Source organism: Rutilus rutilus, assembly GCF_951802725.1.
Source record: "Rutilus rutilus genome assembly, chromosome: 22".
In the NCBI taxonomy this organism is placed as follows: Eukaryota; Metazoa; Chordata; class Actinopteri; order Cypriniformes; family Leuciscidae; genus Rutilus; species Rutilus rutilus.
Window position 1 is genome coordinate 20427964 of NC_140227.1, and position 22225 is coordinate 20450188.

General features: G+C 37.0%; 1 protein-coding gene across 1 annotated transcript; it reads left to right on the forward strand.

The window, feature by feature from the left end:
• Positions 1-17880: 17880 nt before the first annotated feature.
• On the forward strand, positions 17881-20302 carry gpr25 (G protein-coupled receptor 25). Its single transcript, XM_084394497.1, has one exon. It carries the CDS (start codon positions 18572-18574, stop codon positions 19703-19705), a length of 1134 nt encoding a protein of 377 aa, XP_084250623.1. The 5' UTR covers positions 17881-18571; the 3' UTR covers positions 19706-20302.
• The last annotated feature ends 1923 nt before the right edge of the window (positions 20303-22225 follow it).

Consider the following 22225-nt stretch of genomic DNA (forward strand, 5'->3'; position numbering starts at 1 on the left):
TCTCTGACCTACATATGTGCAATTATTTTTATCCAAAAATGGATAAGAAATAGCTTTAAAACCATGTCAGTGGGCATTCGATTATTTGTCAATACCTGCTCTCTCCTCATCTTCATCTTTCTTTTTCTCCTCATCCTGCCCTATTTCTTCCCCTCCTAAAGCTGAACTTTGACTGATAATCTTTTCATTTTCATCTGTGTCAGTAAAGAAAGTAAACATAGGCTCAACTGATATTTATATGTTTTTATTAATCATTTTCTTAGACAAGTTAATTGACTCGAGGCTACCAGGAAAGCTGTAGCCTAAGTCAGTATTGCCAATAGGAACCTTCTACAAGCTTTGGAATTTGAAAACGTCTGTTTTTAAATGTTAAAAAGTAATTTAAAATAGGCTAATACAAATTATAGGTTGGGGTTTACCGCAGTTGGTGTAATTGGCAGACGTTCCCTTAGGCATCATGCGCTGTGGAAACGCGTCAAAGCATTCTCAGTTATAAATATGCAGCATTAACGCACGTAGGTGATTTTGAATGAATATTTAATGTAGATATACAATGGTTACATAATGTGAAAACTAATCCTGCTATTGATATCTTTGTAAGACTGCCGACCCTATAGAACATTGGCAAGGGCAAACAAATGTCCGACGAATATCGAATCTAAAACTAACTTTACCGCGCTCAACCATTGTGAGTGCATTTCACACATTAGGAATCGCTGGCGTTCAGCGGGGAGGGGAGGAAGGACTTTGTCTGCATGCGTGAAGCGGCGAAGATGCACTCAAATCAGACAGGAGAGCCATGACTGAAAACATAACGTCGGGAAGTGTGTTTGCCAACCATCAATACCCTACCATCGCGCTATCATTGATATTAATGAATCTATTTATTTATTAATTTATCTTGAGGTGCCGGAACGCAGTTCCGGACCGTTCCGGCCCACTTTAACCCCTGAGTATAGGCCTACTGCAAGTGCAAAAATGATATAAAAATAGTAAACTATAAGTATAATGTTAAGTTCACTTAAAGAAAACTTATAGTATAAAACTACTAAACTAGTAGTTTACTGAGAGTACAGTAAAAGAAAACTTGCAAGTTATCGTAAGGGATAACCTCTACTGCTCTGGAAAAGCCAAAGAAGATTGCAGACTCTCTGGAGTTGGCCTTAAGATCGAGAACTCCATTAACAACCAGATCACAAGTCTTTCAGTTGGACATTCTGACCGGCTCATGTCCCTATGATTCCCCCTCCTGGGCAACCAGTTTATGACCATTAACAGTGTTTACCCTACCACACTTCAGGCAGAGCCCATCACAAAGAAAACTTTCTACAGAGAATTGAAGTCCCTTCTCTTGAAAGTAGATAAGAGAGATCACACATTCTGACCAGAAGTATTGGGTCACCACAGAGTCTGTAATTGTAACGACAACAGGCACATGCTACTGGAGTTTTGCATGGTCTGACTATAACCAACACCCTATTTCAGTAGAAGTACAACCTAAACCTTGTTAAAGACAACCTGCAGACATTCACGCTCCATGCATTGGCACCTCCAAGACTACATCCTTGTATGTCAAAAAGATGCCAACTTCTGCACAGACCACAGGCTGGTTCGAGCAAAAATTCAAAATCCCCATCAAGGCCACAGTGAAGAGAAGGGGACCTCAGACCAAGAAACTTAATTTTAGCCGGCAGCTGGCTTAAAGAGAGAAGTTCAACAGGGAGATTTTGCAAACCAAATTCACCATATAGACCCAGACCCTGAGAAGCGGTGGAACCAGATAAAGACTTTTACTCAGAAAACAGCCATAGATGTAGCAAGCTTCTCATACAGGAAGAACAGAATTGGTTTGGTGAAAATTATGATGAAATCCAGAAGTTTCTTAAGTCAAAGCGCTCTAGCCACACAAGACTCCCTGCTTGTCCCGATAACCAGACCTGCAAGGCAGCCTACAGAAAAGCATGTAACACTCCAGTCAACGCTGAGAGTGATCCAGAACAACTGGTGGCTGGACAAGCTGGGAAAATCTCTGTGGCCCATCACAACAGATAGACGCTGTTGCTGGACAACTATCCATGCTTTTTGTACTCCGTAGGGAGGGAGGGAAGGGAGTCATTCTGCAAAACCTTTGCAATGCAGTGATAGTCTCCTGTGTAAGAAAAAGAAAGAGAATTCTGAAAGCTGCAACTGGTGAGGCATCACTCTTCTTTCCATTGCAGGGAAGATCCTTGCCTTACCTACCATCGCTGAAGAAGTTCTCCCGGAGAGCCAGTGCGGCTTCTGAGCTAACGGGGCACTGTGGACATGATCTTTGTGCTACACCAGCTGCAGAAGAAATGCAGAGAGCAGAATTTGGGCCTGTGTGCAGCTTTCTTTGACCTGATGAAAGCCTATGATGCCAAGATGGGCTCTGGAAGCTGGGATGCATGTTCGAAGTTTCTTGCAGTCCTTCAGCAGCTGCATAAAGGACAGCAAGGATATGTAAAACTCAGTGGCAACCACTCAGACCCTTTCCCAATTGGTAATGGCATCAAGCAAGGCTGTGTCCTTGCCTCTATGCTCTTTGCCATCTTTTTCAGCATGATGCTGACAGCAGTAGTTAATGAAGTTAATGAGTTAATGAAGACTCAAGTCTACAAGGCAGTAGTCCTCAGTACCTTGATATGTGTATCTGAGTCAAGGGTCCTGTACTGTAAACATATCCAGCTGCTCGAGTGCTTCCACCAGTGGTGTCTCCTTTTCATCATGGGAATCCAGTAGCAGGACTACAAGACCAACACAGAGGTAGGAGCAGCGGGTTCGCCAAGCATCGAGGCCATGCTGTTGCTGCGACAGCTTTGCTGAGCAAGCCACATATCACGCATGGACGACAAAAGACTGCCAAAAGCGGTATGGGGAATTTTGCCAGAGCAAGCATAACTGAGGAGCCTCATGCAAGCATTACAAAGATTAGATGAAGTGACAGTTGCTGCAGGCTGACATCAACCCCCGAAGACTGAGAGACACTGGCAGCAGACAGATCCAGCTGCAGGACCACCACAATGAAGGCTGCGTAGGAGCTTGAGGAGCACAGAGTTATAATTGCTTAGGAGAAGCGTAAAGAACGAAAAAGAACAGGCCTATGCCACACTTCCTGCTTCCGGAACGCAGAGTAGGGATTCAGAACTTCCGATCAACAGTATTTCTCGATAAGGATTTAGATTATCAGCCATAATGTCTAAACCATCCGAGGTAGACTGACCACGAGCTATGAGGTTGTGAAACGAAGGTTTTTGCTCCTGTAGAAGCTATAAGTTCGTATGAAATCAACCTTGTTTTAAGAAAAACATGTTTTATCCGCGATCTTATGGAAAAAAACTACACTACCCACAATCCTAAGCGTAGCAGCAACGTCTGCTGATTGGTCTAACTCGCTGTTACCATAGAAACGTTTACCTTATTGGCGAACAGCCCGCCGCTGTTGTTGTAGTGCACCGGGTTGCTCTGCGTCAGGACGTAGACAGCCATACCTCAGCTTTCACGCTTTTCCACTTCAGAGTTTTCATTTACCATCCGAACCACATCGTCATATGTGACTTCAGGCAGGTTGCGGAGAGATTTGGTCCAGCGGTATCTATCGGACCCCGCCATTGTAAAAAGCTAACCGGAAGAGCCGTATCCCTACTAAAAGACGTACTTCCGGTCTTCAATTTTTTCGTGACATAGGCCTATTGTCTGCCCAAGTATACAACAGCAACCTGATCTTTCCCTGCCCCATCTGCTCTAAAAGCCTGCAAGTCTATGGCCTCTGCAGCCACCTGAGAGCCTGCCATCCCAGACAAAACCTTCTCATTGATCTTTGGATAAGAAGAACCCGCCAACATATATTCTTCAGTAGTTGGGAATAGTAATATAATGCAATATACAAATTGCTGTATTTCCTATTTATTATATATTAAATATTTGTACAATTGTGATGTTCTTAAAGAAACTTATTGAAATTAAAGAACAAAGGAAGAAATGATTACTATAATAGAAATGTAAATGTCACTAATGAAATTTTGCATATACAGTGAATCAATAAATGCCACAAATCTTAAATCTGCCTGAAACACTCATCCAAGTCATTCCCAGAAAAGAACATTTTGTTCTGAGCTGCTGAAACAGATAAAAGGAGATTGAGAAAGTATCTTCAATTCTTCACTGTGTCTACCTGACAAGATTTTAAAAATGTATATAACTAAAAACACATATAGTCAGACCATTTTGCTTTGTATTCTAGTCAAACAATCCACTTACCTAAAGTTTAAATTATTAATATGAGCTATCATGTGATAACAATCATCACATTACCAATTTGGAGAAGGATTGAGTGTGGCATCACCTTCCACACAGGCTAGGAAGAAAGACCTGAATGAGATAATATTAACTTTTAATTTAATATGCTTCATATTAAATGGTTTTCAATTAAAAAATAAGCAAACAAAACATCTTAACATGTCCATAAAACATGAAAAGGGTACGAAAAGTGTCCTTGAAACAATTTTGAAGATATCTGAATTGAATACAAAAGATACTTCGTATACATATAAACAATAGTTTTAATAAAAAGCCACAATGTTGGAACATTCTGCTCAGAAGTTTGACACTAACACAGGTATCTGCATGAGCGCATATGAATCCCTCACTCTGTCTCTCACTCACTTGTGGCAGTCATTTTAGAAACCCGAAGCCTTGTTTTCCTGTGACGCCATTAATGGAGGCTATGTGGCATTCTAGAATTAACTATGAACTGTGTGGATTTGGTTTGTGAATTTCTAGTACTAAGAGTCTATGGCAATTTCTAGTACTAAAAGGTGGCACTCTCAAACTTTTCTGTATTTGGGGTTGTATATCAATGATACTAAAATATCTCTGGTCTCAAGTGAAGGAATACGTTTATTAACAATAAAATAAAACTTACAACTATATATATATAAAAAAAATGCTTTAAATTTACAATTAAATGGTTATATTTAAAGTTTTAGTTCATGTTTTAACATAAGTAGTTGATTAGGACACTTTTTGCCATTGAAATAATATATTTGTAAGATATAAGATATTTGTAAAAATGAAACAATATGCAGTTTTTGGGAATAAAAGCATTGAATTGCATTCAAAACATTTTTCATTTGCTCTTCTTTATCCATTTGCCAAAAAAAGTTTTTTTTTTTTATGTCATCATTTAAAGGAGTCATAAAATGAGAAATCAAAAATCCCTTGATCTTTTAACATATAAGAGGTCATTATACTATAACCACATCCTGTATAAGTTTCAGAGCTCATAACGTTCTCGTTAGTCTAAAAACAGCTTAGCCTATATTGAAGCCAATCCATTTGGGGTGCGTTTCCCCAAAAGATACTGAGTATACATATAAACAATATTTTTAATAAAAAGCCACAATGTTGGAACATTCTGCTCAGAAGTTTGACACTAACACAGGTCTAACACAGGTCTAAGTTTGACACTAACACAGGTCTAAGTTTGACACTAACACAGAGCGCATATGAATCCCTCACTCTGTCTGTTAGGATTTGGTGTGTGAATTTCTAGTACTAAGAGTCTATAGCAATTTCGAGTACTAACAGGTGGCACTCTCAAACAGGGTGGTTGTCTTTAACTAAAACTATATAACAAAACATTTTCATAACTTGAAATAAAATAAAATATAGAAAACTAACTTGTTTTATTTGAACTTGTTTTGGTTTAGTTTAACTTGAACTAAAATAACTGAATGAAACAAACTAAAACGGAATAAATCTTTACAGACATAATAAAGAAAACTGTAACACTTTACAATAAGGTTCATTAGTTAACATTAGTTAACATGAACTAAGAATGAACAATACTTCTTCAGCATTTATTAATCTTAGTTAATATTAATTTCAACATTTACTGATACGTTATTAAAATTAAAGGTTGTATTTGTTAACATTAGTTAATGCACTGAACTAACATGAACAGCTGTATTTTTATTATTAGTTAACATTAACAAAGAATGATAAATACTGTAACAAATGTATTGCTCATTTGTTAGTTCATGTTAGTTAATATACTAACTAATGTTAACTAATGAACCTTATTGTAAAGTGTTACCAAAAAAATTACTAAAACTTTTACTACAATTAAAATGAAAAAAGAAAACTTAATATTCTACAATACAAACCCAAATTCAGAACAATTTCCAAACCATTAAAAAGTGTAATTAAAAGGAATGGTGATGTGACACAGTTGTAAATATGCCTCTGTCCCAACCTTTTTGGACTGTATAGCTATCAAAATCTAAATTTGTTTACATTTACAAAATACAATTACGTCGTACAGTGAAAAGTTAAAACATTGGAAATCTTTTCTTTGTACTTTTGCCAGTTAAATAAAGTTGAAAGATAATGAACAAATCGCAGATTCTTGATTTTACTGCATTTTACAAAATGTCTCAACTTTTCTGTATTTGGGGTTGTATATCAATGATACTAAAATATCTCTGGTCTCAAGTGAAGGAATACGTTTATTAAAAATAAAATAAAACTTTAAAATTACAACAATATATAAAATAAATGCTTTACATTTACAATTAAATGGTTATATGTAAAGTTTTAGTTCATGTTTTAACATAAGTAGTTGATTAGGACACTTTTTGTCATTGAAATAATATATTTGTAAAAATGAAACAATATGCAGTTTTTGGGAATAAAAGCATTGAATTGCATTCAAAACATTTTTCATTTGCTCTTCTTTATCCATTTGCCAAAAAAAGTTTTTTTTTAATGTCATCAGCCAGTCCATCATTTAAAGGCCTCATAAAATAAGAAATAAAAAAATCCCTTGATCTTTTAACATATAAGAGGTCTTTATACTATAACCACATCCTGTAAGTTTCAGAGCTCATAACGTTCTCGTTAGTCTAAAAACAGCTTAGGCTATATTGAAGCCAATCCATTTGGGGTGCGTTTCCCAAAAGCATCGTTAGCCAACTGGTCGCAAATTCCGTCGTTATCAGCATTTTTCAACGAGTCGGTGTTTCCCGAAATCATCTTATCTTGTATGCGAACAGCATTGCAAAGTTGTGTGGTTGGAACGACAGCTCTCGACCTGTGGTTAGAAGCATAGTTTCTAGTTGACATGTGGACTTTCATTCATGTAGGCTACATTCAAATATAGGCTACATACAAATGTCATTTACATCTTTTAGGCCCTGTCCCAAATGGCACTCGCGGTCTTCCTACGAGTCCTCACATTTGTGACGTACCACCACTTTGACTGTCGGGAAGAAGTCTGCTGCGGTGCTCGCATCACTAGCTACGTTTACATGGACACAATCGGAATGAAATCAATCCGATTGATGAATCCGAACAAGGTGTTTACATGAATGATAAATAAAGTAATCGGGTTGATGTGCGCGTTTATATGTCACAAGTTTCTAATCGGATCTGATGTTTTGACATGCGCACACTGCACGAATATAGCCTACAGAGTTTCCCGCTTTTCGCGCATAAATATTCTCCTCTATTGGTTCTTTATTTGTTTTAAAAAACAGACGTAATATTAATTCGTCTCTGGTCATAATTTAGAGCATATTAACCGTTTTGCCGTGCTGCTTATTGATCACGCAGTTAAAATGCCCCTCCCCGCGGCCAAAACAAGTCGTCTGTGGATGAGAATCCAAAACAAGGACTGGTGGGACGTTGTCCTGCTTCACTTCACAGACGCGCGAGTGAAATGAGAATTTTAGAATGACGGGAAACTTATTAATATGACACTTTATTCAACAGGAAGAACAGCTCGTTCCGCGCGTCATACGTCATTACGCTATTTAACGTCATTGCACATGCGCAGTCCTTTCAGTTTCGGTTTTCAATCCGATCAAGTGTTTACATGTTCTCTCGATCGGATTACAAAAGGGATAAACCACCCCTTTCAATCCGATCGAAATTTCATTCGGATCGAGCTCAATCGGATCGATTAAGGTGTTTACATGAAGGTTTTTTAGTCCGATTGAGCCGTCAATCCGATTATAAACTAGTGCGGACTCGGCAAAAGTGCGCATCGAGTATGGAAGGCCAAAAGGGCCAAACATGTGAAACTGTTGTGTAAACACTATAATTACATCTTAACACGCAATTTACGCGTTAATACATAATTTATGTATTAACACGTAAATGACGTGTTAAGGCGTAAATTGCGCATTAAGACGTAATTACGTGTTTACATGACAGTTTCACACGTTTTGGCCCTTTAGGACTTCCATACATCGAGGGCGCATATTGAAGGCAAAGCACCCTTCTGAAACCTAAAATGACAAATGGGACACCCTACGCGCACACGGCAGTCATTGTAAGTCCACAAGACCAAAAGTGCATATGAAGTGTGCCATAGTTTGTCAAGAGATTTAAAGCACCGTTTTTGAAGACTGCGCATGTGCGAACGTGCTCTAGGCTACTATGTAAGAACAAGCCTATGATTGAATCTGGAAATAAAGAAAAATAACTGAGAAAAATGAGAAATAGTCCTCAGATGTTAATGAAAATGCTAACTTTAGCCTGATAGCACTATAAGCATGTCCCACCTTCCCTGCAAATCGCCATCCAAAGCCACGCCTCCTGAAAGCATGAACGTGCACAGCCAAGAAGACCGGAGACAATACTGCAATACCAATAGCATGGGCCCTATTTTAAAAATAGGGAATCACCTATGGCACCTTTAATTAAGATATTTTGAATGTAAAAATCTCGATATCATTATAAGTGGACTTCAGAGAACAGTACAAAATAATTACAAAAGGCCCATGGCCCATTTAACAAGCCGGATCCTCGTGAAATGTATGAAAGAGATGCCACAAATGTAATGTCCACATGTTAACACCAGAGGACAGTATTACTTGAATTCTGAAACAGTTTCTACAACACTCTACTTTCTTGGAAACAGAAACAGCCTTTGAATGGAAGTTCCCCAAACCGGAAGTGCCACCCATAATTCAAAACGCAGTTAGCTCATCAGGAATAAGGTGGATTTTCCCGTTATCTGTAAATGACTATCAGTGTAGGGCAGAGCGGGGCACAACCGAACAATTTTTTTATTTTCTCAGTTTGTGTCAATCCACTTTGGGTTCAGAGTATTTTTTTCCACATTAGTATCACACGTCTAGAAGCCCACAAATATAGGCTATGGGTTCTTGTTTCATTATTACAGTGTTTACTTTTTTCTTTATTTACCCCTAAAGAATAGAAGTGAATGTGTCAAACTGCACATTGCAACAGGGGTGTGGCCACAAGGGTGGCTAAAAATGACCTTTGCCACCCCATTTGCCACCCTAGATGACAGCTCGGATAGTTTTCGTTTTGGTTTATGGGTGGGTGTCGATACCTTCCCCCCATCGGCTTTTATTTAAAAAAAAAAAAAAAAAAAAGTTTATTATAAGTGATATAATAACTTATAGCATATTTCATATTTGATAAGTGCTTTTCGCGTCACGAAAAGCACTTATCAAATATGATCTATAATTCACAATAGTTTCAGTTTTAAGTCTGTCTGATGTCTTCATGTAGATAACGTGCATTTCTGCCCCTGCAGCAGGCTAAGTGTATAAGGCAGATCGGAATGAATCAATAGCACGAAGCGCCGGTGCAGTAGCCTTACTTTGTTAGACTCGGAAGAAGAATGCGCTTGTCTTGTCCAGATAAGAGTATAGTTGTGAGAATCTCCACGCACACGAAAGCAGACTTTTCATTTGAATCGCACATTCTGACAGGTGTAATGGTATTGAATACATTTTCATTCAAATCGCAGTGATTGAGACAAAACGTGATAAAAAAACAAAACAAAAAAAAAGTGGAGAAATAGCCAAATCAGCACAATATATTAAAGATCTTAATTATATAAATGTTTTTAATTAATATGTTAAAAGTTTTTTTATTTAATTTTTAAATGGTTGACATTTTAGTTGTAACATCTCCGAGATGATCTTGACAACAGACTTGATTGCGGATTAATTACTAATTTATGTTAAAATGTAAATTTATCAAAGCAAATAGTAGCCTAAGCAAATATTAAAATGGCAGAGCTAAATAATATTTTTTGGGAAAGTGTTCGTCATATAGTGATGTCACTGGCTTATCTTCACCTCTTCCCCTTAACTTTTTCACCCAAAACACCACGTGGCAGGCCCGTGACCAAGCTGAAGCTAGAAGTTTAGTATGATTTCTCATATTGATGCAAAGAAGCAGGTAAAGTCAATCATGTGGCTATGTTACAATGAGTTATGTAGGCTATATTTTCAATCAATGCACTTACGTTAGCTCATTAGGCTACACTGTCCGTGACACAAGTGGATTTTTTGAAGGGGCAAAGTTTCACTTAAGTGAAAGAAATTGACTTGCCTGACGGACAAGTAGACTGATTAAAACTTCAGTGACAAAAAAGAACTAGGAGAAACGCGAGAATGGTTCTGATTTTATTACATTCAGCCTTTAATAGCGAATAGGCCTAATGGATAAGTCAGTGTATTTCTGGTAAAGCTGAGGCCAGCTGCCTGTCTCTTTTTGAGAGACTTTAGTGGATAAATCAAAACAAATGAGCAGCACCCACAAGAAACTCACAGAAGAAACTAATTCAAAATGTTGAGTTTATTATTAATAACATGATACAGTTAAGTAATAAAATGACTATGGTTTGCCGAATATTATCACGATTGCAAATGTAACATTGATTAAAGTTAAATGTTCAAGTAGTTAATATTAAGTTAATTACATTTTAGACACATTATTGACTGTTTTTGTCAATGAAAATAGTTCCAAACAAAGAAAAGCAGCACTCAACAGTGTTTTACTAAAGGAGTCATAACCTGCAATTTTCACTTTTCCACGAGAATCAATGTATGTTATGATCGACTAACGATTATACACTGGCCGGGAAGCCGATATTTAAAAGTGAAGCGTTTGTTTACCTCAGGGTAAATAAACCAGCGCGCGTGCAGCCGTGCACGCGCACTCAAATACGAGATTTTGATTTCAGCTCCCTCTTGACGTCATGAGGTAGTAGGATATACCATATATGGACACCGCAGCAGGAAGCCCCTGCAAGTCTTTTAAAATGTCAATGACGTCAGAATGCTGACGTCATTAGCAGAATGCTAGCGTGTTATGGGCAACAACAACTCAACCTGTAAGAAATCGAAAAGAAATAAGTACTCGTTCATTCAACTTTCGACCTATAACCTATGTTGAACTTGCAAAGCCTACAATAAAATCTGAGATTTCTCAACGGCGATCGGGTGAAAGAGACACATTTAGCCGTATAGCCCCATTGACTCCCATTCAGTCTGCACCTATGGTCTGCACTCGCTCGCGATCACCCCCAGTGGAATTCTAATGGAACTGCAACCAAAATCAATACAATGGGGCTGAATAGGGAGTGCCAAGGCTCTCCGTAGACGGGCTCTGGTTCAGTCGAGAAAGATGGAGAAACCGAATGCACACCGGACTTGCTCTGTGGTTGATTGCCATAAAAAACATGTAAATGTGTTTTATCTCCCAAAATCGGACGAAACTATCAGGGACCAGTGGATGAAATTAATTTTTAATGACGCTGTCCCAACAACCCTTTCAACTGGCGTGCAGAGCCATATAGAGCGTCCACGACAGCCAAAACATCGCATTGATCTCGCGAGACAATAATGCCTTCAGAAATAAGGGTAAAAGTAGGTCTGCGTTTATTTTTTTCCACTTTTCTTTTTTAGAAGGGCCTGAAAGACTATAATACAGCAGTAGGTATCCAATGTAATACTAGGTTATGACTCCTTTAAATGATTCAGCGTATTGAACGAATCGGTTGAATTAATGACTCAGTTATTAAGTGACGTGCTGCCACCTACTGGCAAAAAAAAAAAAAAATTCCAACATTTCTTATTTGTATATTCAAAAGTTTATTTAAAACATTAATCTCAAAGCCTAACATTAATTATTGCAGTTGTAATTTCGCAGTATACATTATTTAATTTGATTGGTAACAGCCCATAGTGTGTTACTATTAACACTGAATTTATTGATCAAATGTAAACATTTGACATGAAAGATGATGCATACATTTAATAACAAAATTGGCCTTTATCAAAACAATTAACGCCCTGGGATAAATATCAAAAATATGCAGATTTGCAGAACTATATAAAAGCTGATAGAACACTGATGAGGATATTGCTTCAGAATAAATTATATTTACACCACCAAAAAGGATTTTCCCCACACAGAAAAGTAACTTTTTTACTCAGAGGGTTATGGGTTAGGGTTAACAGATAATGAGTTAATGGCTACTGCCTTATATGTTTGACTATTTGTCTGACTAGGTTCACACAATCAGTTACAGTTGTATATCTACTGCATCTTACAGACTATGCATCATTTCTTTTGAGGCTCACTATTTCCTGGAATTTTTCCTGTTTTTATTTTTTGGTAATCAAAATATTCTGGATTCCTTGTCTTTTTATCAATATGAATAAATAAATAAATGCACTTTTGTGTACAAATTAAGTAATCAATTTATTTTATTTTAAAAGTAGTTGTTTCCACCAGTAATCTCCACTACAGCAAGGCCATCCATGATTACTCCATTAATATGCTTACACACACATTCCCATGCACACACATTCTCACACAAACTACATTTTTGAGTAAATAAAAAAAACTATAGGCTACAACATCGTTCTAATCCACACATTCAACAGACAGAACAGGAGACAAATAGATGAGCCAGATTGCTTTACATTTCTTGGAATAATAATATCTGAACATTGACATTGTCTTTAGTCATCTGTTTCTTACGTCAGTACTTTTGCTGTGGTAAAATATGGTTATCTCTATATAGCCTAGTGTTGATATGGCACCTAGTAAATACACCAAGTTTCGTCATGCTAGCATGTATGGAAACATTTAAACCAACCATGTGTGTCACAACTAGACCCATGGTGGGTTGTGGCCTGCTCACCCTAGATCACATTTGAACTCAAAAGGTGGACTGAACATCCTCTTTTCTGAATCTCACAACAGATTATGCAGAAACAACTCATTGCAGAAAAACAGAGATAAGTCTGAAAATATTTGTGTATGGTCAGACAAGTATTTTCTGCACTTCCTATCATGCTCTGAGAAGTCACTCAACTCACTCTCTCTCTCTCTCTCTCTGTGTGCTCATTACCTGAAATAATTCTACACAGAATTGATCGCCTGAGGACATGCTTGAGGACACGTGACTTGCTCAAAGGCCTTCAGATTCCCCCCGTGACATGCTTGTTACACTGAATCAAGGCTCTGGAATAAAAAACCGTTCACCCTTTACCCAGTACAAAGGCCACATTGTAGAGGCTCAAAGGGCCAGATGAAAGTAGTACAACATGTTAAGCCACTATGCTATAGAGTAACATACTGACATTCTCATTCGCTATATACTTTACAGCTCAACCCCTCTGTCAAGTCCTGACTTTTTGTAAACCGTTATTTTTTTAAGTATGCTAGTGTATTCTTTTTTAATATATAATACATTTTTGTCCTCTCTTAACGCAGAAAGGTTTGTAGAGATGGCATAAAAAATTATGCATCTCAAAAACAAATTGGTCAGATTTTACAACACCATTACCGACTAAATGCAAAATTAACCTTCAGCGCTCCGCTGAGCCTCTTAATCTAGAAATAATTCAAAATATCTGTATTTTTAAAGGTCATCCAAAAATCAAAACAATGGTACAGTATGCAAAAGCATCTATACACACCATCTGTTTTGCAGAGTTGTCAATTAATTGTTTTAAAGTTGCTAAATATAAAGTGATGAGATCATTTGATAGTCAAAGCGATAGTTGTGTGTTGAAGTTTGCACACTTTTTTTTTTCTTGCCATTGAATTGGAGAATAACAACCCAAAGAAACCTATGAAAGACCTAATTGTTTAGTATGCACCTAGTACTTGGCTTTAGCATAAATTAATATTGGTTTTAAAATATTTATTTGATCATGGTATAATTATTTTATCATCTGTCTCATAGACTATCATATTTTATAGAACACCTCAAAATCTAAATAGTCAACAGAAACGTGAAATACGTTTTAATGTGAATTTTTTGTTAGTTAATAAACAGCTTGCAGATTGTCAACTGTAACAAGTGCATCACCATGTTGTCTGCATATAGAATTTTTACAAATTTGCAGAGGCAAGCAGTAAACAGTGGTTTTAAATTTTTGTCATGATTAAATGGTATTTAATATTTCATTTATAAATTTGTTTAATGTTAAAATTAATTTAATTTCACTGCATTTAAAAGAGCATTTTTATCAATGTATAAACGTGATTTTATCTTGATGTGATTTTGGGGATTTTGAGGGGACTGTCTTTCACCTTGCAAACTGATCAGTACAGGAAATCTCCGACCCTCTATCCTTTCTAACCATTATGAAACCGCCCTCAAACCCCAGTGCATGATAAACACAAGGTATAACAGAAACCACATCAAAAACTAGTCCTTGCAAAAACAATCTAAAAAAAACACAAAAAAACAACCACACACAACAGGTGTAAGCAAACAGGCATTTGAGTAAAATATATCCTAAACCATTTTTAAGGAGACTTTTGTCAAAACTGTATCAAATCTAAATACATATGCAAGAGTCAGTAGGTTCGATTGTGAAATGGTCGCACCACATGGGTCACGGATAAGGTGGCTGTAATCAACCGCACGACAAAGGAGATACTATATAGGAGACTTTAGTCCAATACTTAAATAAGAAAACGTACAATCACAGAGAACTGAAATAATGCTAGACAAGGGATTGACTGAAACAGAGGGCTTAAATGCATGGGCAAACAAGAAAATAGACAAGACACACCCGAACAGAATACTCAAATCAATTAGTAACCATAGTGACAATTTGACAAACAGGGAGAGAACTTAACTAATTAAGGGAGAGCCAAAACGGAGAGAAAAAGATGCGTTTTCAAACGAAGATGTATTAGTGTGGACAAGGCCTCAAACATGAACTGAACCGAAATATAGATCAAAACACAAACTGAAAACATGACTATATGACAACATATGTTTTTGCATTGCTTTAACTCATCAAAATAAGCAGAGCCGGACAGTAACGGAGTACATTTACTTGAGTACAGTACTTAAGTAAAATTTTGAGGGATCTGTACTTTACTCGAGTATCATTTTTGGGGAGTACTCATGACTTTACTCAAGTACATTTGAGAGGCAAATATTGTACTCTTTACTCCGCTACATTTCTATCCATAACCGTGAGTACCCGTTACTTCTTCTCGGAAACCCTCAATTTGTTGTTTCCCTCTCAAACGTGATTGGATTGTGCACGCGCCACTGATTGGGACAGCCTATCAGCAATCACCTTCAGCTTTCCGCCAAAGTCAACTCCATGGTCAGATTTAGATAAGAGACGAAACCATGGACGAAACAATGGATGAAGACGCAGCAGGTCCATCCCGGGAATGTGCCAACCCGTGGCCCCACCTCGCCAGACTATTTCAATTTTCGGAACAAGTTAATGATAGTTTTCGCCTCAAGTGTTTGCTGTGTTTACCAATGTAAGCACTGTGGCAGTAGTAATGCAGTATTTAGAAAATGTACTCTTGTACTCTTGATACTCAAGTACTTTTAAAAACAAGTACTTCAGTACTTTTACTTACATCTGACTGTAGTACTTTTACTTGTACTTGAGTAAAATTTAGCAAGGGGTATCTGTACTTTTACTCAAGTAATGAAGCTGTGTACTCTGTCCGCCTCTGAAAATAAGTTAAGCAATTTTCAGTGTTTTTATAAGTTATACCAGATTTAAAAAAAAAAATTAAATCAGTTTAATGTAATTCAAGTTTAAATTACCTAAATATCCAAGTTGATTGTACTTAATTTTTTTTTTTACATTGAGGTGCGGTCACGGTCCGTGTACTTTTTGTTCATTTCATTTCCTGTTTGGAATGGAATAACGAGAAATGAAAACCAGCTCGTTTATTCGTTTTTTACTTTAGTTTAAAAAACGAAAAATGAGATTTTGGCTTGATTTTAAATTTTTCGTTTGTGGTTTACAAATCGGTTTATGGGTTCGATATTTCATTTGCACACGTGGGCGGCGCTGAAACGCCCCTTTCATCTGATTGGTCAAACCGCTCCGCCTTCAGTTAGCTACGAGCTTTTCTTTCTGTCAGGCAGAGTCAGTACGAGTGTGGCACGGACAAATCATACACTATAATAAAATAATGTCTGAAACCACCACTCACTGTTAACTATGCACAGTATTTGAAGCAGAATATGTTGCTGCTCACGTAATTCGTGCTGCAAGCGACCCCATTAATGTGAGCCACAGTATATGACAGATTATTTTAGCATGATATAGTCCTGTCTCTTTGGATAAAAGGGAAGTGGAAATAAAAATCAATAATAGGCTGAATGGTATGTCTGTAACATGTCCGTAGATGAATGCTGTCCACTAGAGGGGGCGACAGGATAATACGTCTTTTCTACTCTCTTTCCCTGTTTGCATCAGTTTAAATGACAAATAAATGCATGAATTTCGTACATAAATAGGCTATATCTGTGTATGAGAACAAGCTTTACACTTCAAGATCTATCTATCTATCTATCTATCTATCTATCTATCTATCTATCACAGACCATCTTTTTTAAACTGTTATTTAAAAAAGGTGGTCTGCTATATTTCACAAAGGAAGCCCATTTGTGTGGTCGTTGGCGTTGTACGAGAAGGGTATTCTGAATATGAGCCTAAAATTAGCTGGCTTAAAAATGCGGATTGATCATTGCAGAGTTATCCCAGACGCCTCCCGGTGCTATTCGTATTGGAATTGTGTAATCACAGATTATGAACAGATGTTTTACACAAAAATATATTCCCATTGGGTTGTTGGGTTTTCATGTTTTATGGGAACTTTAGACATAATTTTTATACTGTAACTGTGTTATAGCTAACTCTAATGTAATAGTTATGGGTAGGTCATCTACGGACATGTTACGGACATACCATTCAGCCTATTATTGATATTTATTTCCACTTCCCTTTTATCCAAAGAGACAGGACTATTTGCACTGTATTTATCAATGGGAAATAGCCTATATCATGCTAAAATAATCTGTCATATACCGTGGCTCACATTAATGAGGTCGCTTGCAGCACGAATTACGTGAGCAGCAACATATTCTGCTTCAAATACTGTGCATAGTTAACAGTGAGTGGTGGTTTCAGACATTATTTTATTATAGTGTATGATTTGTCCGTGCCACACTCGTACTGACTCTGCCTGACAGAAAGAAAAGCTCGTAGCTAACTGAAGGCGGAGCGGTTTGACCAATCAGATGAAAGGGGCGTTTCAGTGCCGCCCACGTGTGCAAATGAAATATCGAACCCATAAACCGATTTGTAAACCACAAACGAAAAATTAAAAATCAAGCCAAAATCTCATTTTTCGTTTTTTAAACTGAAGTAAAAAACGAATAAACGAGCTGGTTTTCATTTCTCGTTATTCCATTCCAAACAGGAAATGAAATGAACAAAAAGTTCACGTACCGGTCACATCATCCATTGCTCAGCAAATTCTTCGAAATCCCCCATGCTGCCATGCAGAACACGTGGACTCGATGCTTTGACCAACAGAAATCTGCTGGTTTGAAAGTTACTTCTGTGTGAGCTGTGCTTATACATCACTACAATATTGACAATATACAATCAACCTTTGTTTACATGTGAAATCTAATGTGGACACACCTTTGCACTGTTATTTTAATTATTCCTACTTGTGACTTTGAACTTGTTTAACCTGTCTAGTCTGTGTAAAGGTTTAAAATGGTGTAAAATGTGGTACCCCTGTAAATACCAGAAAACCAAAACAGCTTAGAAGACCCCACACCTTTCACACTCTTAACAGTTTGTTGCACAGTTGCATTATAAAAAATAAAACCTCACCAACTATATGGCATATTTTCTCACTTTTTTTTTTTTTTTTTTTTCTTGCTTAGAGGAAGTAATTGTGCGTGAGAAAACTGCTTAAACATTATATGAAGTGCCATCTGAAAATTTCTTCTAGAATGGTCATTTTTATCAAGCTCATATATTTAAGTTCAGTAATTTCACATAAATGACAATTAATAGGTAATTTTCATTGCCTAAGTTTGATAAAAATGATCATTCTAGAGGAAAATTTCAGATGGCACTTTGAAGGCTTTTGAATCTTAACTCTTCATATATACATTTGTGTTAAGATTCTCATGTGAGTGTTTTCAAAAAGCAACTACACTGATACTACACCACTTAGCAGTAAATCAAGTCCCAATAACTATTAGTAACTATAACTTATAACTTAATATACCAATGATTAACATTTCACCACTGTACGTTTGAGAGAATGCACCTCTTTGTGATAAATTTAAACGTTTTAAGGAAATAGAGTGGAGAGAGAGAGAGAGATAGGGAGCCTGTTATTGCAGTTTGTGGTTTCTAAGCATGTGATGTGCTAGGTTTTCTCTGCTTTGTACATCACTTGTGCACGGATGGCAAGCAGTAAAGAGATGCCACTCTCTGATGTCGCAATGAGCTCCACAAGCAGTTACGATGACCTTGATTTTTCTGTGAACTCCACAGATGATTACGTCTACTACAGTCCATTCGAGGATGATCCGATTTCGCTGCCCATGTCCAATGTCTACATTCCTGTGCTCTACTTCATCATGTTCTTCACTGGCTTCTTTGGAAACCTTTTTGTCATTTTGGTAATCGGCAAACGGCGACAGAAATACGGACGTCTTGTGGACACCTTCGTGCTGAACTTGGCATCAGCCGACCTTGTGTTTGTTCTCACGTTGCCAATTTGGGCGGTTTCGGCACTTAATGGTGACTGGCCCTTTGGTGAGGTCGTGTGCAAGATCAGCAGCTTCATCATTGCGGTCAACCGTTTTTCCAACATCTTCTTCCTCACCTGCATGAGCGTGGACCGGTACTTGGCTATCGTGCGCCTCATGGACTCTCAGTTCCTACGGAGCAGCTACTGTGTGCAGATCACCTGCGGCATGGTGTGGATCATTTCTTTCTTCCTTGGAATTCCATCGTTGGTGTACCGTCGGTTGATAGACGAAACGTTGTGTTCGGAGGATTCGAAATCCTCTTTCGTCCAAGGAATGAATCTCCTGACCATATTTCTAACCTTCCTGCTACCTGTACTGATTCTAGTCCTCTGTTATGGGTCGATTTTGGTTAACCTGCGGCGTCACTGTCACACTGCCGCAAACTCGCGTGCAGAAGCCAGACAACGCCATACCCTCAAGATCGTGTTGGCAATAATTGCGGCCTTTCTGATTTCCTGGCTTCCTTTCAATATGTTCAAGACCATCCAGATCATCTTACTGATGAGAACGGGAGATCTTAGCAGGGACACAAGGTCGATCATACTTAATGGACTCACGCTGTCCTGCTGCCTGGCATTTCTCAACAGTTGTGTAAATCCAGCCATCTACTTTTTTCTGGATCAGCATTTCAGGCGCAGAGCCTTGGCCCTGTGCCTGAGCTGCCTGGGTCAAGGAGACGTGCACCAGGGCTCCTCTAATTCTTTCTCTAATGGTACTTCTGAGACTTACTCAGGAAATTCTTCGACCCGCGGGCGGCTTTTCTCACTTACTCGGAAGGAGTGAAATCTGCTGATTTCAGAACGCACTCTGTCTTTATCAGTGATGCTATTTTATTTCATTTTGAGCAATGTTCTATGCGTTCTATATTTGATTTCCTACATTAAAATAGATTATATATTGGTGAACATATTACTTAGTGCATAAGATACATTAAAATAAATTGCACACAATGCAAGCATGTAAGTACACATTTTGACAGTAACCTAGAAAGCATCATTAATCTACATGATCATTATATAACAATTTAGTTACAATTGTGCATATTCAGAATTCATTATGTTTATACTGTTAGACAACTTCATTTTTATATTTACTTGTGTATGTTTGCTAAGTAATCAAACTTTTGAGCAATGTTACTTCATAAAAATAAATGATGCATTAGTGAACAAATTACTTAATGTACAAGATTAATTAAGTTAAATCACAAGCAAGCATGTATGGACATATTTTTGACAGTAATCATCTATAAAGCATTATTATTCTACGTGGACATTACACAGCCATTTAGTCATTGTGAATATTCAGAATTGATTATGCTTATGCTTTTCCTTTTTTTTTTAAATATTTACTTGTGTATGTATGCTAAGAAATAAACTTTCTTACAGTATTCAAAGTCTTGTTCGATTTTCTTAAGAATATTGGGTTACACTTTATTTTAAGGTGTCCGTGTTACAGTGTACACATGCATTTAAGTATGTAATAATAACTACATGTACTTACTATAGGGTTAGAGTTAGGATTGGTTTAAGGTTAGTTGCATGTAATTTTGCATAATTTATAGTAATTAATAGTAACTACATGTAACAAGGAGACTGTAAAATAAAGTGTTACCCGAATATTGTAGCATAAACAAAACACTTGAAACATTCTATATGTAAACTCCTAAATCCAAATATGAAGAAATACATTTTTAGAAACATTTCATCAGCCATTGCCTACCGTTTTTATGAGCCTTTTATGATGTAGCGTCCTACTTCAAAACTATATAGCCTAACTGATCAGTCATTATCACTACAATCAGTGAACAAATGAGAATGGCATACGGGCTATAGTACACAGGTTTCATTTTATCTGGAGTCATTTTCTCATGAGAAACTGAGTGGGCTGTGAAATTTAAGTTCAATGGCTCACACTTGGTGGCATGGCATCGCAGTTCCTCTTCGATATGAATCATACATCCAAGTTTTGAGACAAAATGGTTCTCGCATGTATAACGCTCGAAGGCAACCTTGGGTCACAACTTTCGTCTTTGAAAAGGTTTATGTTTTGAACCCGACAATAATGTGCAAAAACAGTATGGAAAAACACTGGCATAGAAAAAAACCCGGTGTCAAACAGTCAAAGAAAAGCTATACCAGTTACGTTATAAATATATACATTCATTTTACTGAAAACTGAAAAAGTGCAAGCCTTACTGATTCATTCCAGTATAGTGTGGGGCATCTGAAAGTTCAATGGTTCATTGTATTTTTTTATGTATGCCACCTGGTTTTGAAATAAATCATCAGATTTGAGGTTACTGAAATGTGCCCATTACTACGGAAGCTGTACATTCCATCAGCATAAAAGATCTTATAATAAAATAATATAATACATATGTAAATATGTAAATAAAATAAAATCATACACTGGTTCATTGATATCATTTTAGGTCTGTAATTCTTTGCTTAATTTTTCAAAACAAATAATCCATTGGCACAAACACATTTTCAAGTAAACGTGTTGCCCAGCGTCAGTTCAACTAATTATATGAATTATCTGACCTGGTTTCATTGACTTTACTTACTTTTATGTGTCAGTCAATATAAACAGCTGCCACCTTACTCAGGCACATAAATGCCACATGCTTTTTTTCTAAGAAAATGTTCTTATACTAAAAATAGGTTATGACCTATGCTTCACTTTTAGCTTTACATTGTACAACTGCCCTTACCGACCACAGTTTAAGATGACATGAGATCCCCGGTGAGAATGTTATTTCACAGACATTCTCATGAACCTCTTTTACTTGAATTTGCAGTTGGATTTAATGATACAAACTCTCGGTTTGATTGTAAATCACACAATTAGTTTCACAATCCACAAACCTTAAGACACATCAAAGAGAGCGTGTTAGTGCGAGTAAAACTGAAAGGCTGCCTGGCATACAATATGATATAGAAACTTTTTCTTAACAAAACGTTTCCTGTTATTGAAATATACATTTAATTGTAATAAATTTCATATTCATATTTTTATTTATTTTGTATATGTATTTTTATGCAACCAGTATCACTTAATTACATACTATATTACTTTAAATGTCTCAACTTTACAACATTTCACACTCAGTTTGTGTTTGTTAACTTCATCTTTGTATAATATGTGAAAAACGGCCAAAAAACGAAAACAAACCAAAACTACAAGTCACCAAGATAAGATCATAGAAAATAAGAAGGAAAAAAATTGTAAGGTTGTAAAGCTCAAGTTCTTTTTTTGTTCGGTCACGTGGTGCTTTGTGGTTTATGTCTATAGACAAACGCA

Bases quoted from the DNA above. Each gene is read 5' to 3' on its own strand.
- gpr25 (XM_084394497.1), top strand. From the start codon at position 18,572: ATGGCAAGCAGTAAAGAGATGCCACTCTCTGATGTCGCAATGAGCTCC.